Source organism: Oncorhynchus tshawytscha, linkage group LG16 (genome assembly GCF_018296145.1).
Source record: "Oncorhynchus tshawytscha isolate Ot180627B linkage group LG16, Otsh_v2.0, whole genome shotgun sequence".
Lineage (NCBI taxonomy): Eukaryota > Metazoa > Chordata > Actinopteri > Salmoniformes > Salmonidae > Oncorhynchus > Oncorhynchus tshawytscha.
The window spans coordinates 17,675,817-17,686,893 of NC_056444.1; the positions used below are offsets into that span (position 1 = coordinate 17,675,817).

General features: G+C 43.2%; 1 protein-coding gene across 1 annotated transcript in view; it reads left to right on the forward strand.

Moving 5' to 3' along the window:
• Window positions 1-5,524: 5,524 nt before the first annotated feature.
• Window positions 5,525-11,077, forward strand: part of LOC112236917 (gamma-aminobutyric acid receptor subunit rho-3-like) — a 10,631-nt gene continuing 5,078 nt past the window's right edge. The window contains exons 1-4 of the mRNA XM_042298599.1: window positions 5,525-5,590; window positions 5,691-5,914; window positions 6,014-6,096; window positions 6,278-6,415. Of these exons, the coding sequence (XP_042154533.1) occupies window positions 5,588-5,590; window positions 5,691-5,914; window positions 6,014-6,096; window positions 6,278-6,415 (448 nt within the window). The 5' untranslated portion in view covers window positions 5,525-5,587. The remainder of the gene's footprint in view (window positions 5,591-5,690; window positions 5,915-6,013; window positions 6,097-6,277; window positions 6,416-11,077) is intronic.

Genomic DNA, 11,077 nt, shown 5'->3' on the forward strand with positions numbered 1-11,077 from the left:
CAAACATAATTGCAAAAGGATTTTCTAACGATCAATTAGCCTTTTAAAATTCTAAACTTGTATTAGCTAACACAATGTGCCATTGGAACACAGGAGTGATGATTGCTGTTAGTGGGCCTCTGTACGCCTATGTAGATATTCCATTTAAAAAATCAGCCATTTCCAGCTACAATAGTAGTTTACATCATTAATAATGTCTACATTGTATTTCTGATCAATTTGATGTTATTTTAATGGACTTTTTTTTTTTTTAAATGACTTAATATTATTATTAAGTCTATAAAGTGTGTGTGTGTGTTCAGTGCTTTATTGTGTATAGCTCTGTAGTGACTGAGTCACTTCCTATAAAAAAGAGAGAAGGAGAGAATGAAAAGCAGACTTGCGTGAGATAGTTACTACCCGGGTCCATTTTAAGAGAACATTAGGGAGGAAGAGGGGAGAGAGGAGGCCAAAGAGAGAACTGCTCCCAACTTCTTTTGAGAGTGAGGAGTTTGACTGGACTGAACCAACTGGTTACTTGGAGAACAAACACACAGAAAAATCCCTGTGCTTTGAGGGAGAGTCAGGGGGGTAATTAGTTCGGGGGTGGGTATGACCAGTGGTGGAAAAAGTACACAATTGTCATACTTGAATAAAAGTAAAGATACATTCATAGAAAATGACTCAAGTAAAAGTCAAAGTCACCCAGTAAAGTTCTACTTGAGTATAAGTCTAAAAGTATTTGGTTTCAAATATACTTAAGTATCAAAAGTAAATGTAATTGCTAAAACATACATACGTTTCAAAAGTTAAAGTTAAAGTATAAATTATTTCAAATTCCTTGTATTAAGCAAACAAGATGACACCATTTTCTTGTTTTTTACATTTACGGAATACCAGGGCACGCTCCCACACTTATAATTTACAAACAAAGCATGTGTTTAGTGAGTCCCCCAGATCAGAGACAGTAGGGATGACCAGGGATGTTCTCTGTTTAGTGAGTCCCCCAGATCAGAGACAGTAGGGATGACCAGGGATGTTCTCTGTTTAGTGAGTCCTCCAGATCAGAGGCAGTGGGCGTGACCAGGGATGTTCTCTTGATAAGTGTGTGAATTAGACCATTTTCCTGTCCTGCTAAGCATTCAAAATGTAACAAGTACTTTTGGGTGTCAGGGAAAATGTATGGAGTAAAAAGAACATAGTTTTCTTTAGGAATGTAGTGAAGTAAAAGTAAATATAAGTAGTAAAGTAAAGTACAGATACCCCCCAAAAGTAGTACTTTTTAAGTATTTTTACTTAAGTACTTTATACCACTGGGTATGACAACACACACACACACACACACACATACACACACACACACACACACACACACACACACACACACACACACACACACACACACACACACACACACACACACACACACACACACACACACACACACACACACACACACACACACACTCACACACAAGAGAGAACTCAAATACTGATAGATATGTGGACGTTCAAAGACACACACTAATGCGCACACACCTGGACGTAGATGTTAATCCTGTGTAGTTACAGTATATGCCATATTTGTATTAATTCGCAAGTGGAGTACAGCCTGATTACTGAAGGGGGTGTGTGTGTATATGTGTATGTGTGTGTATATGCTTGTGCATGTGTGTGTGTATGTGCCCTCCCTCAGTTAGTAGGTTAGTGAGAGATTGCCAGGGCTGCAGATAAGAGGATTTGAGTGGAATTTGTGTCATTCTATCAGCGGAGGAATAGATTTATATTGATTTTAATCAGAGAGAGACAGATTCACTGAACCACAGATAATATAGATGGGGAGAGATAGAGAGAGGCAGAGAAGGTGTCAGAGGTAAACACAGAAAGAGAGAGCAAGCAACTGACGAGAGGAGAGAGAATATTAGAGAGAATAAAGAGGTTCTCCAAAACAAAAACACATGACACGCTGGCCGGGTGTTTCTCCACTTGGCGAGAGAGTGAAAGATCAACGGAACATCAGGAGACTTTTATGAGGAGGAAGAGCGAACAACACACTCATCACATCACATCTTGGAGTATTTGAAGAAATGCAGCTGTGTGGTGAGTGATCATCGCCCACAACCATTAACATTGCAACCACAACCACAACCACAACCATCAACACTGCAACCACAACCACAACCATCAACAGTGCAACAAGGACCACAACCATCATCACTGCAACAGGGACCACAATCATCAACCCGAACCCCTGACTGTGATCGGAGCGATCATAGTTCTATTGGAGTCCCTGCTTTAAGTGACTGTCGTTTATTTTTCTAATATGCTTTTATTAGTTAATGTTTCCCTGGAAAAACAGTGACACATGTTTATTGGTCTGTGGACTATACTGGCTACATAAAGATGAACTGAACTCCTGACCTTTAACTCCAACCCTGACCACATCATGAACGCTGTCCTTCTGGCCGTGAAGTGGCTGTGCTTGGTCTGGGCCATGACGTGGCCTGTAACCATGGTGACAGGGATCCGTAACCCAGGACGACAGAGGCACAAAGACGTTTACGTGGGGGAGCACAGCAAGAACAAACACAGAGGGTAGGAGGACACAGTATAGGCACACATGCATTAGGGTTGGGGCTAATTCCTTTTGAATTCCAGTCGATTCAGAAAGTACACTGAAATTCAAATTCTCTCCAATGTTTGGAATTGTAATTTGGTTTACTTTCTGAATTGACTGGAATTGACCCCAACCCTGGCATGCACACACATAACTCCATAACCCTGTAAACCACATACCTCCATAACCCTATACATCCTGTAATTCAGTGGTTCTCAAACCTCTCCTGGGGACACACAACAGTTCCATGTATTTGATCTATTCAGTGCTACAACAGCATTGTGGAATGTCTGGCAGTCCCAAGGAGAGGTTTGAGAACCATTGCTGTTATTTTTTCCTTGCTCTTACTCCCCGACCTGGGGTCCACCTTGGCTTCCAGCTATATCAGTCTTCATGAAGTTACGGAGTGCCGGCCCGGAAGAAGTCTGGAGTGATTCCAGGGAGTAGCTAATTACCAAATTTGGCAGTGTGTGTATGTGGGAGGGCTGTTGTGAAAACCACAGGCTGTGTTTCTTCAATCAAACCCTACAATTAGTCTTATTAAAGAAACATATTGCTCAACTATTGCAGGGTGTTGGGGTGTGTGGGTTTATAATGTGTGTTGTCTTTCCAGGCGTATAGACCATAAACTGATGCGGCAGGACAGCACCAAGTCTCTACTCATTAAGACTGAACAGCTGCTGAGGATCGAGGAGCACGACTTTGCTATGAGACCTGGCTTTGGAGGTGAGAAACACGCATGTCCACCATACACAGGAAACACTAAAACTAATCCAATCAGTCACTCTCTGTCCCCCTTTAATGATGCGTACGATGGCCGTGCTATGAGAGGACCTGCAGGCCACTGGGTTTCCCTGAACATATCGCTCCCAAACCAACACTGACCCACATTACCCTCTGTGTGTGTGTGTGTGTGTGTGTGTGTGTGTGTGTGTGTGTTGGGGGGGATTCATAAACAGTAATCTGGATTATAATCCAGGTCTGTTGAAACAGATAGAGGGGTGGGAAATAGGGTTGGAAACCACCCAGTTCAACCAAGGGTGGACGACAGGCCTTCATACTACCCAAACAGGTCATTGACAGTGAGAGAGAGACTGGTTTGACTGGTTAATAAGGCTTTAAATGTAATATAGAGATGTTTATTCTGTTGGTTTATGAGTCACTCTGTGCAACAGCAGGAAGCAGAGGCTTAATTACAAGATGTGGTGTGTGTGTGTGTGGTTTGTTTAATTGTGAGGGAGGTTAATTTAAAACTATGTTTATTGGGCTGAAAGGCTGCTAACATTCAGAGAACATCAACATAATTCACACCCATAAAAAAATGATCAATTAAAACACACACATATAATAATCCCACCACCGTTGATGGCTGCCGTTTTACGGGCTCCTAACCAACTGTGCGATTATGTTTCTTTTTTTGCATTGTTTGTAACTCATTTTAAACATAATGTTGCAGCTACCGTCTCTTATGACTGAAAATAGTTTCTGGTCACCACAACAGCGATTACTCACCTCAAACTGGACTAAGATTTTTTATTTAATGAGTCTAATGTGAAGGATATACTGGTTTATCAAGAAATTCCCAAATTCCCGTCATCAGCGTGAAGAAAAGACGGAGAAAAAGGGGGTGGAGTGTCTTGTAAGAATTCGCCGATGAGTAGGTAAACCACCACTACCCTCCATATTTTTGGCCTGAAGTGCAATTATTGGAAAACAAACTGGACGATCTACGATTAAGACTATCATACCAACAGGACATTAACATCTGTAATATTTTATGTTTCATGAGACGTGGCCGAACGATGACATGGATAATATAGAGCTGGCTGGCTTCTCCGTGCATCGGCAGGACAGAGCTGCTGCATCTGGTAAGAAGAGGGACGAGGGTGTGTCTATTTGTCAATAACTGCTGGTGCGCGATGTCTAATATTAAAGAGGTATTGTTCACCTGAGATAGAATACCTCATTATAAGCTGTAGACCACACACACCAAGAGAGTTCTCATCTACATTTTTCATAGCTGTCTATTTACCACCACAAACCGATGCTGGCACTAAGACTGCACTCAACCAGCTGTATAAGGCCATAAGCAAACAAGATGCTCATCCAGAAGTGGCGCTCCTAGTGGCTGGGGACTTTAATTCAGGCAAACTTATATCTATTTTACCTCATTTCTACCAGCATGTCACGTGCAACCAGAGGGAAAAAAAACAAGATACCCTTTACACCACACACAGAGACGCATACAATGCTCTCCCTCGCCCTCCATTTGGCAAATCTGACTATAACTCTATCCTCCTGATTCCTGCATACAAGCAAAAACTAATGCAGTAAGTACCAGTGACTCACGCAATAAGGAAGTGTTCAGATGACGCGAATGCTACACTACAGGACTGTTTCGCTAGCACAGACTGGAATATGTTCCGGGATCCATCCAATGGATTTGAGGGGTTTACCACCTGTCACTGGATTCATCAATAAGTGCATCAATGACGTCGTCACCACATTGACCCTATGTACATTTCCCAACCAGAAGTCATGGATTACAGGCAACATGCGCACCGAGCTAAAGGCTAGAGCTGCCGCTTTCAAAGAGCGGGACACTAATCTGGACGCTTATAAGAAATCCCACTATGCCCTCAGGCAAACCATCAAACAGGCAAAGCGTCAATACAGGACTAAGATTGAATCGTACTACATCGGCTTTGATGCTTGTCGGATGTGGCAGGGCTTGAAAAATATTACGGACTACAAAGGGAAACCCAGCCGCGAGCTCCCCAGGCAAACTAAATGCCTTTTATGCTCGCTACGAGGCAAGAAACACTGAAGCATGCATGAGGGTGTTGGTGTTTGTTTCTCTGTTTTGGTGTTTTGGGTGAGGAGCTCTGCAGGTCCTGACGAGATGTGTGTGCGTGTCTGTTCTCAGGTGCAGCCATCCCTGTAGGCATTGATGTTCAGGTGGAGAGCATCGACAGCATTTCAGAGGTCAACATGGTATGAGCCTGTGTACCCTTTGTGTATAATCTATACATGTGTGTGTATAATCCACACACGTGTCTGAGTGTGTTTAATCATGAGTGTGTGTTCTGCTCAGGACTTCACCATGACTCTGTACCTGCGCCACTACTGGAAGGATGAGCGGCTGGCGTTTCCATCTCGTAGCAACGTGAGCAGGACATTTGATGGGCGTCTGGTGAAGAAGATGTGGGTTCCTGACGTGTTCTTCGTCCACTCCAAGAGGTCCTTCATCCATGACACCACCATGGAGAACATCATGATCAGGGTCTATCCTGACGGAAGCATACTCTACAGCGTCAGGTAGAGCATCAGTGTGTGTGTGTGTGCGTGTGTGTGTTACTATATGTAGGTTTACTGTATCTTATCTATTGGCATATGATTATTATGTGGGTGTTATAGGATCACAGTGACTGCTCTCTGCTCAATGGACTTCAGCAGCTTCCCTCTGGACACACAGAACTGTTCACTGGAACTAGAGAGCTGTGAGTCACACTGACTTACACACATCACGCAGCAGCACACATGCACACACACATATTTCCCCAAATATAAACCTGCACCCACACTAACAATCTGATTGCTGATTGATTGGTTAGACAAATACACACCAAACTCTCTCTCTCCCCCTCCTCCCTCTCTCCCTCTCTCCATCCCCCTTTCTAGATGCGTATAATGAGAATGATCTGATGTTGTATTGGAAGAATGGCAACGACTCTCTGAGGACAGATGAGATGGTTCTCTCTCAGTTCTTCATCAAGAAGTTCCACCCTTCCAGTGGGCTCGCCTTCTACAGCAGCACAGGTCTGTCTGGATATTTGTGTATGTGTTCTGTGTTCCATGTGTCTCATCTCTCATACCATTTAGACCAGGGGTCCTCAACTACTATTTGAGAAGGTCCGGTCACACAAATTTCCTAGGTGGCAAAGGGTCCGGATAGATATTTATCGGCATAGTAACAAACCGCCACCCAGTTTTAAACCAAATTTCTTGCAATACTACACATTTTGCCATGTCATATGTGTTTTCATATCAAATCAAATGTATTTATATAGCCCTTCGAACATCAGCTGATATCTCAAAGTGCTGTACAGAAACCCAGCCTAAAACCCCTAGGAAAAACTCCCTAAAAAGGCCCAAACCTAGGAAGAAACCTAGAGAGGAACCAGGCTATGAGGGGTGGCCAGTCCTCTTCTGGCTGTGCTGGGTGGAGAATATAACAGAACATGGCCTAGATGTTCAAATGTTCATAAATGACCAGCATGGTCAAATAATAGTAATCACAGTAGTTGTCGTGGGTGGAGTCAGCACATCAGGAGTAAATGTCAGTTGGCTTTTCATAACCGATCATTAAGAGCATCTCTACCACTCCTGCTGTCTCTAGAGAGTTGAAAACAGCAGGTCTGGGACAGGTAGCACGTCCGGTGAACAGGTCAGGATTCCATAGCCGCAGGCAGAACAGTTGAAACTGGAGCAGCAGCACGGCCAGGTGGACTGGGGACAGCAAGAAGTCATCGTGCCAGGTAGTCTTGAGGCATGGTCCTAGGGCTCAGGTCCTCTGAGAGAGAGAAAGAAAGAGAGAAAGAGAGAATTAGAGAGAGCATACTTAAATTCACACAGGACACCGGATAAGACAGGAGAAGTACTCCAGATATAACTAACTGACCCTAGCCCCCCGACACATAAACTACTGCAGCATAAATCCTGGAGGCTGAGACAGGAGGGGTCAGGAGACACTGTGGCCCCATCCGATGATACCCCCGGACAGGGCCAAACAGGAAGGGTATAACCCCACCCACTTTGCCAAAGCACAGCCCCCACACCACTAGAGGGGCGCCAACCCAGACAGGAAGATCACATCAGTGACTCAACCCACTCAAGTGATGCACCCCTCCTAGGGACGGGATGAAAGAGCACCAGTAAGCCAGTGACTCAGCCCCTGTAATAGGGTTAGAGGCAGAGAATCCCAGTGAAAAGAGGGGAACCGGCCAGGCAGAGACAGCAAGGGCGGTTCGTTGCTCCAGAGCCTTTCGGTTCACCTTCACACTCCTGGGCCAGACTACACTCAATCATATGACCCACTGAATAGATGAGTCTTCAGTAAAGAGTTAAAGGTTGAGACCAAGTCTGTGTCTCTCACATGGGTAGGCAGACCATTCCATAAAAATGGAGCTCTATAGGAGAAAGCCCTGCCTCCAGCTGTTTGCTTAGAAATTCTAGGGACAATTAGGAGGCCTGCGTCTTGTGACCGTAGCGTACGTGTAGGTATGTACGGCAGGACCAAATCAGAGAGATAGGTAGGAGCAAGCCCATGTAATGCTTTGTAGGTTAGCAGTAAAACCTTGAAATCAGCCCTTGCCTTCACAGGAAGCAAGTGTAAGGAGGCTAGCACTGGAGTAATATGATCAAATTTTGGGGTTCTAGAAGAGGATTCTAGCAGCCGTATTTAGCACCAACTGAAGTTTATTTAGTGCTTTATCCGGGTAGCCGGAAAGTAGAGCATTGCAGTAGTCTAACCTAGAAGTAACAAAAGCATGAATTAATTTTTCTGCATCATTTTTGGACAGAAGGTTTCTGATTTTTGCAATGCTACGTATATGATATGTATGTCAAAAGAGAGATCAGGGTCCAGAGTAACACTGAGGTCCTTCACAGTTTTATTTGAGACAATTGTACAACCATTAAGATTAATTATCAGATTCAACAGAAGATCTCTTTGTTTCTTGGGACCTAGAACAAGCATCTCTGCTTTGTCCGAGTTTAAAAGTAGAAAGTTTGCAGCCATCCTTATGTCTGAAACACAGGCTTCTAGCGAGGGCAATTTTGGGGCTTCACCATGTTTCATTGAAATGTACAGCTGTGTGTCATCCGCATAGCAGTGAAAGTTAACATTATGTTTTTGAATGACATCCCCAAGAGGTCAAATATATAGTGAAAACAATAGTGGTCCTAAAACGGAACCTTGAGGAACACCGAAATGTACTGTTGATTTGTCAGAGGACAAACCATTCACAGAGACAAACTGATATCTTTCAGACAGATAAGATCTAAACCAGGCCAGAACTTGTCCGTGTAGATCAATTTGGGTTTCCAATCTCTCCAAAAGAATGTGGTGATCGATGGTATTAAAAGCAGCACTAAGGTCTAGGAGCACGAAAACAGATGCAGAGCCTCGGTCTGATGCCCTTAAAAGGACATTTACCACCTTCACAAGTGCAGTCTCAGTGCTATGATGGGGTCGAAAACCCGACTGAAGCATTGTGTATACATTGTTTGTCTTCAGGAAGGCAGTGAGTTGCTGCGCAACAGCTTTTTCAAAAAAAATTGAGAGGAATGGAGTCAAGGTTTGGTTTTTTCAAGAGACGCTTTATTACTGCCACTTTTAGTGAGTTTGGTACACATCCGGTGGATAGAGAGCCGTTTATTATGTTCAACATAGGAGGGCCAAGCACAGGAAGCAGCTCTTTCAGTAGTTTAGTTGGAATAGGGTCCAGTATGCAGCTTGAAGGTTTAGAGGCCATGATCATTTTCATCATTGTGTCGAGAGATATAGTACTAAAACACTTGAGTGTCTCTCTTGAGCCTAGGTTCTGGCAGAGTTGTGCAGACTCAGGACAACTGAGCTTTGAAGGAATACACAGATTTAAAGAGGAGTCCGTCATTTTCTTTCTAATAATCATTATCTTTTCCTCAAAGAAGTTCATGAATTTATCACTGCTGAAGTGAAAGCCATACTCACTTGGGGAATGCTACTTTTTAGTTAGCTTTGCGACAGTTTGAAAAATACATTTCGGATTGTTCTTATTTTCCTCAATTAAGTTGGAAAAATAGGGTGATCGAGCAGCAGTGAGGGCTCTTCGATACTGCACGGTACTGTCTTTCCAAGCTAGTCGGAAGACTTCCAGTTTGGTGTGGCGCCATTTCCGTTCCAATTTTCTGGAAGCTTGCTTCAGAGCTTGGGTATTTTCTGTATACCAGGGAGCTAGTTTCTTATGAGAAATGTTTTTAGTTTTCAGGAGTGCAGCTGCATCTAGGGTATTGCGCAAGGTTAAATTGAGTTCCTCAGTTAGGCGGTTAACTGATTTTTGTCCTCTGACGTCCTTGGGTAGGCAGAGGGAGTCTGGAAGGGCATCAAGGAATCTTTGTGTTGTCTGTGAATTTATAGCACGACCTTTGATGCTCCTTGGTTGGGGTCTGAGCAGATTATTTGTTGCAATTGCAAACATAATAAAATGGTGGTCCGATAGTCCAGGATTATGAGGAAAAACATTAAGATCCACAACATTTATTCCATGGGACAAAACTAGGTCCAGAGTACGACTGTGACAGTGAGTAGGTCCAGAGACATGTTGAACAAAACCCACTGAGTCGATGATGGCTCCGAAAACCACATGATACCTGAGTGACTCAACAAAATCAATAGGGGCCACCTGGGGGTCAGGGCCCTGGGCACATAATCTGGCCATGAAAAATACAAGATTTAGATTGATACGTTAGGCTAACCAGCTATCTAGCTAACATGGGTTAGTTGATCAACTGGACATTTCTGACAGGTTATAAATAGCTCTCTGACATCTATCAGTGAATTACATAACAAGAGGAAACTGCTGATGCACAACCACATTTCGAAATTGCACCTTGGGCATTACAGTGCCTTCAGAAAGTGTTCACACTCCTTGGCTTTTTCCAAATGTTGTTGTGTTACAGCCTGAGTTTAAAATGGATTACATTGAGATTTTATGTCACTGGCCTACACACAATACACCATAATGTATAATGGAATGATGTTTACAAATTAATAAAAAATGAAAAGCTGAAATATCTTGAGTCAATAAGTATTCAACCCCTTTGTTTTGGTAAGACTAAATACGTTTAGGAGTAAAAATGTGCTTAAACAAGTCACATAATAAGTTGCATGGACATATTGTAATAGTAGTTTAACTTGATTTTTGAACGACTGCCTTATAAATCTGCCCTCAAACTGGACAGTATTTATCTCAATCTCTTCATTCAAAGACTCAATCATGGACCCTCGCACTGACAGTTGTGGCTGCTTTGCGTGATGTATTGTTGTGGCTGCTTTGCGTGATGTATTGTTGTGGCTGCTTTGCGTGATGTATTGTTGTGGCTGCTTTGCGTGATGTATTGTTGTGGCTGCTTTGCGTGATGTATTGTTGTGGCTGCTTTGCGTGATGTATTGTTGTGGCTGCTTTGCGTGATGTATTGTTGTCTCTACATACTTGCCCTTTGTGCTGTTGTGCCCAATAATGTTTGTGCTGCTACCATGTTGTGTTGCTACCATGTTGTTGTCATGCTGTGTTGCTACCATGCCGTGCTGTCATGTATTGCTGCCTTGCTGTGTTCTTGTCTAGGTCTCTCTTTATGTAGTGTTGTGTTGTCTCTCATCATGATGATGTGTGTTTTGTCCTATATTTAAATGTTCTTTTTTTAAAAAACATTTTATCC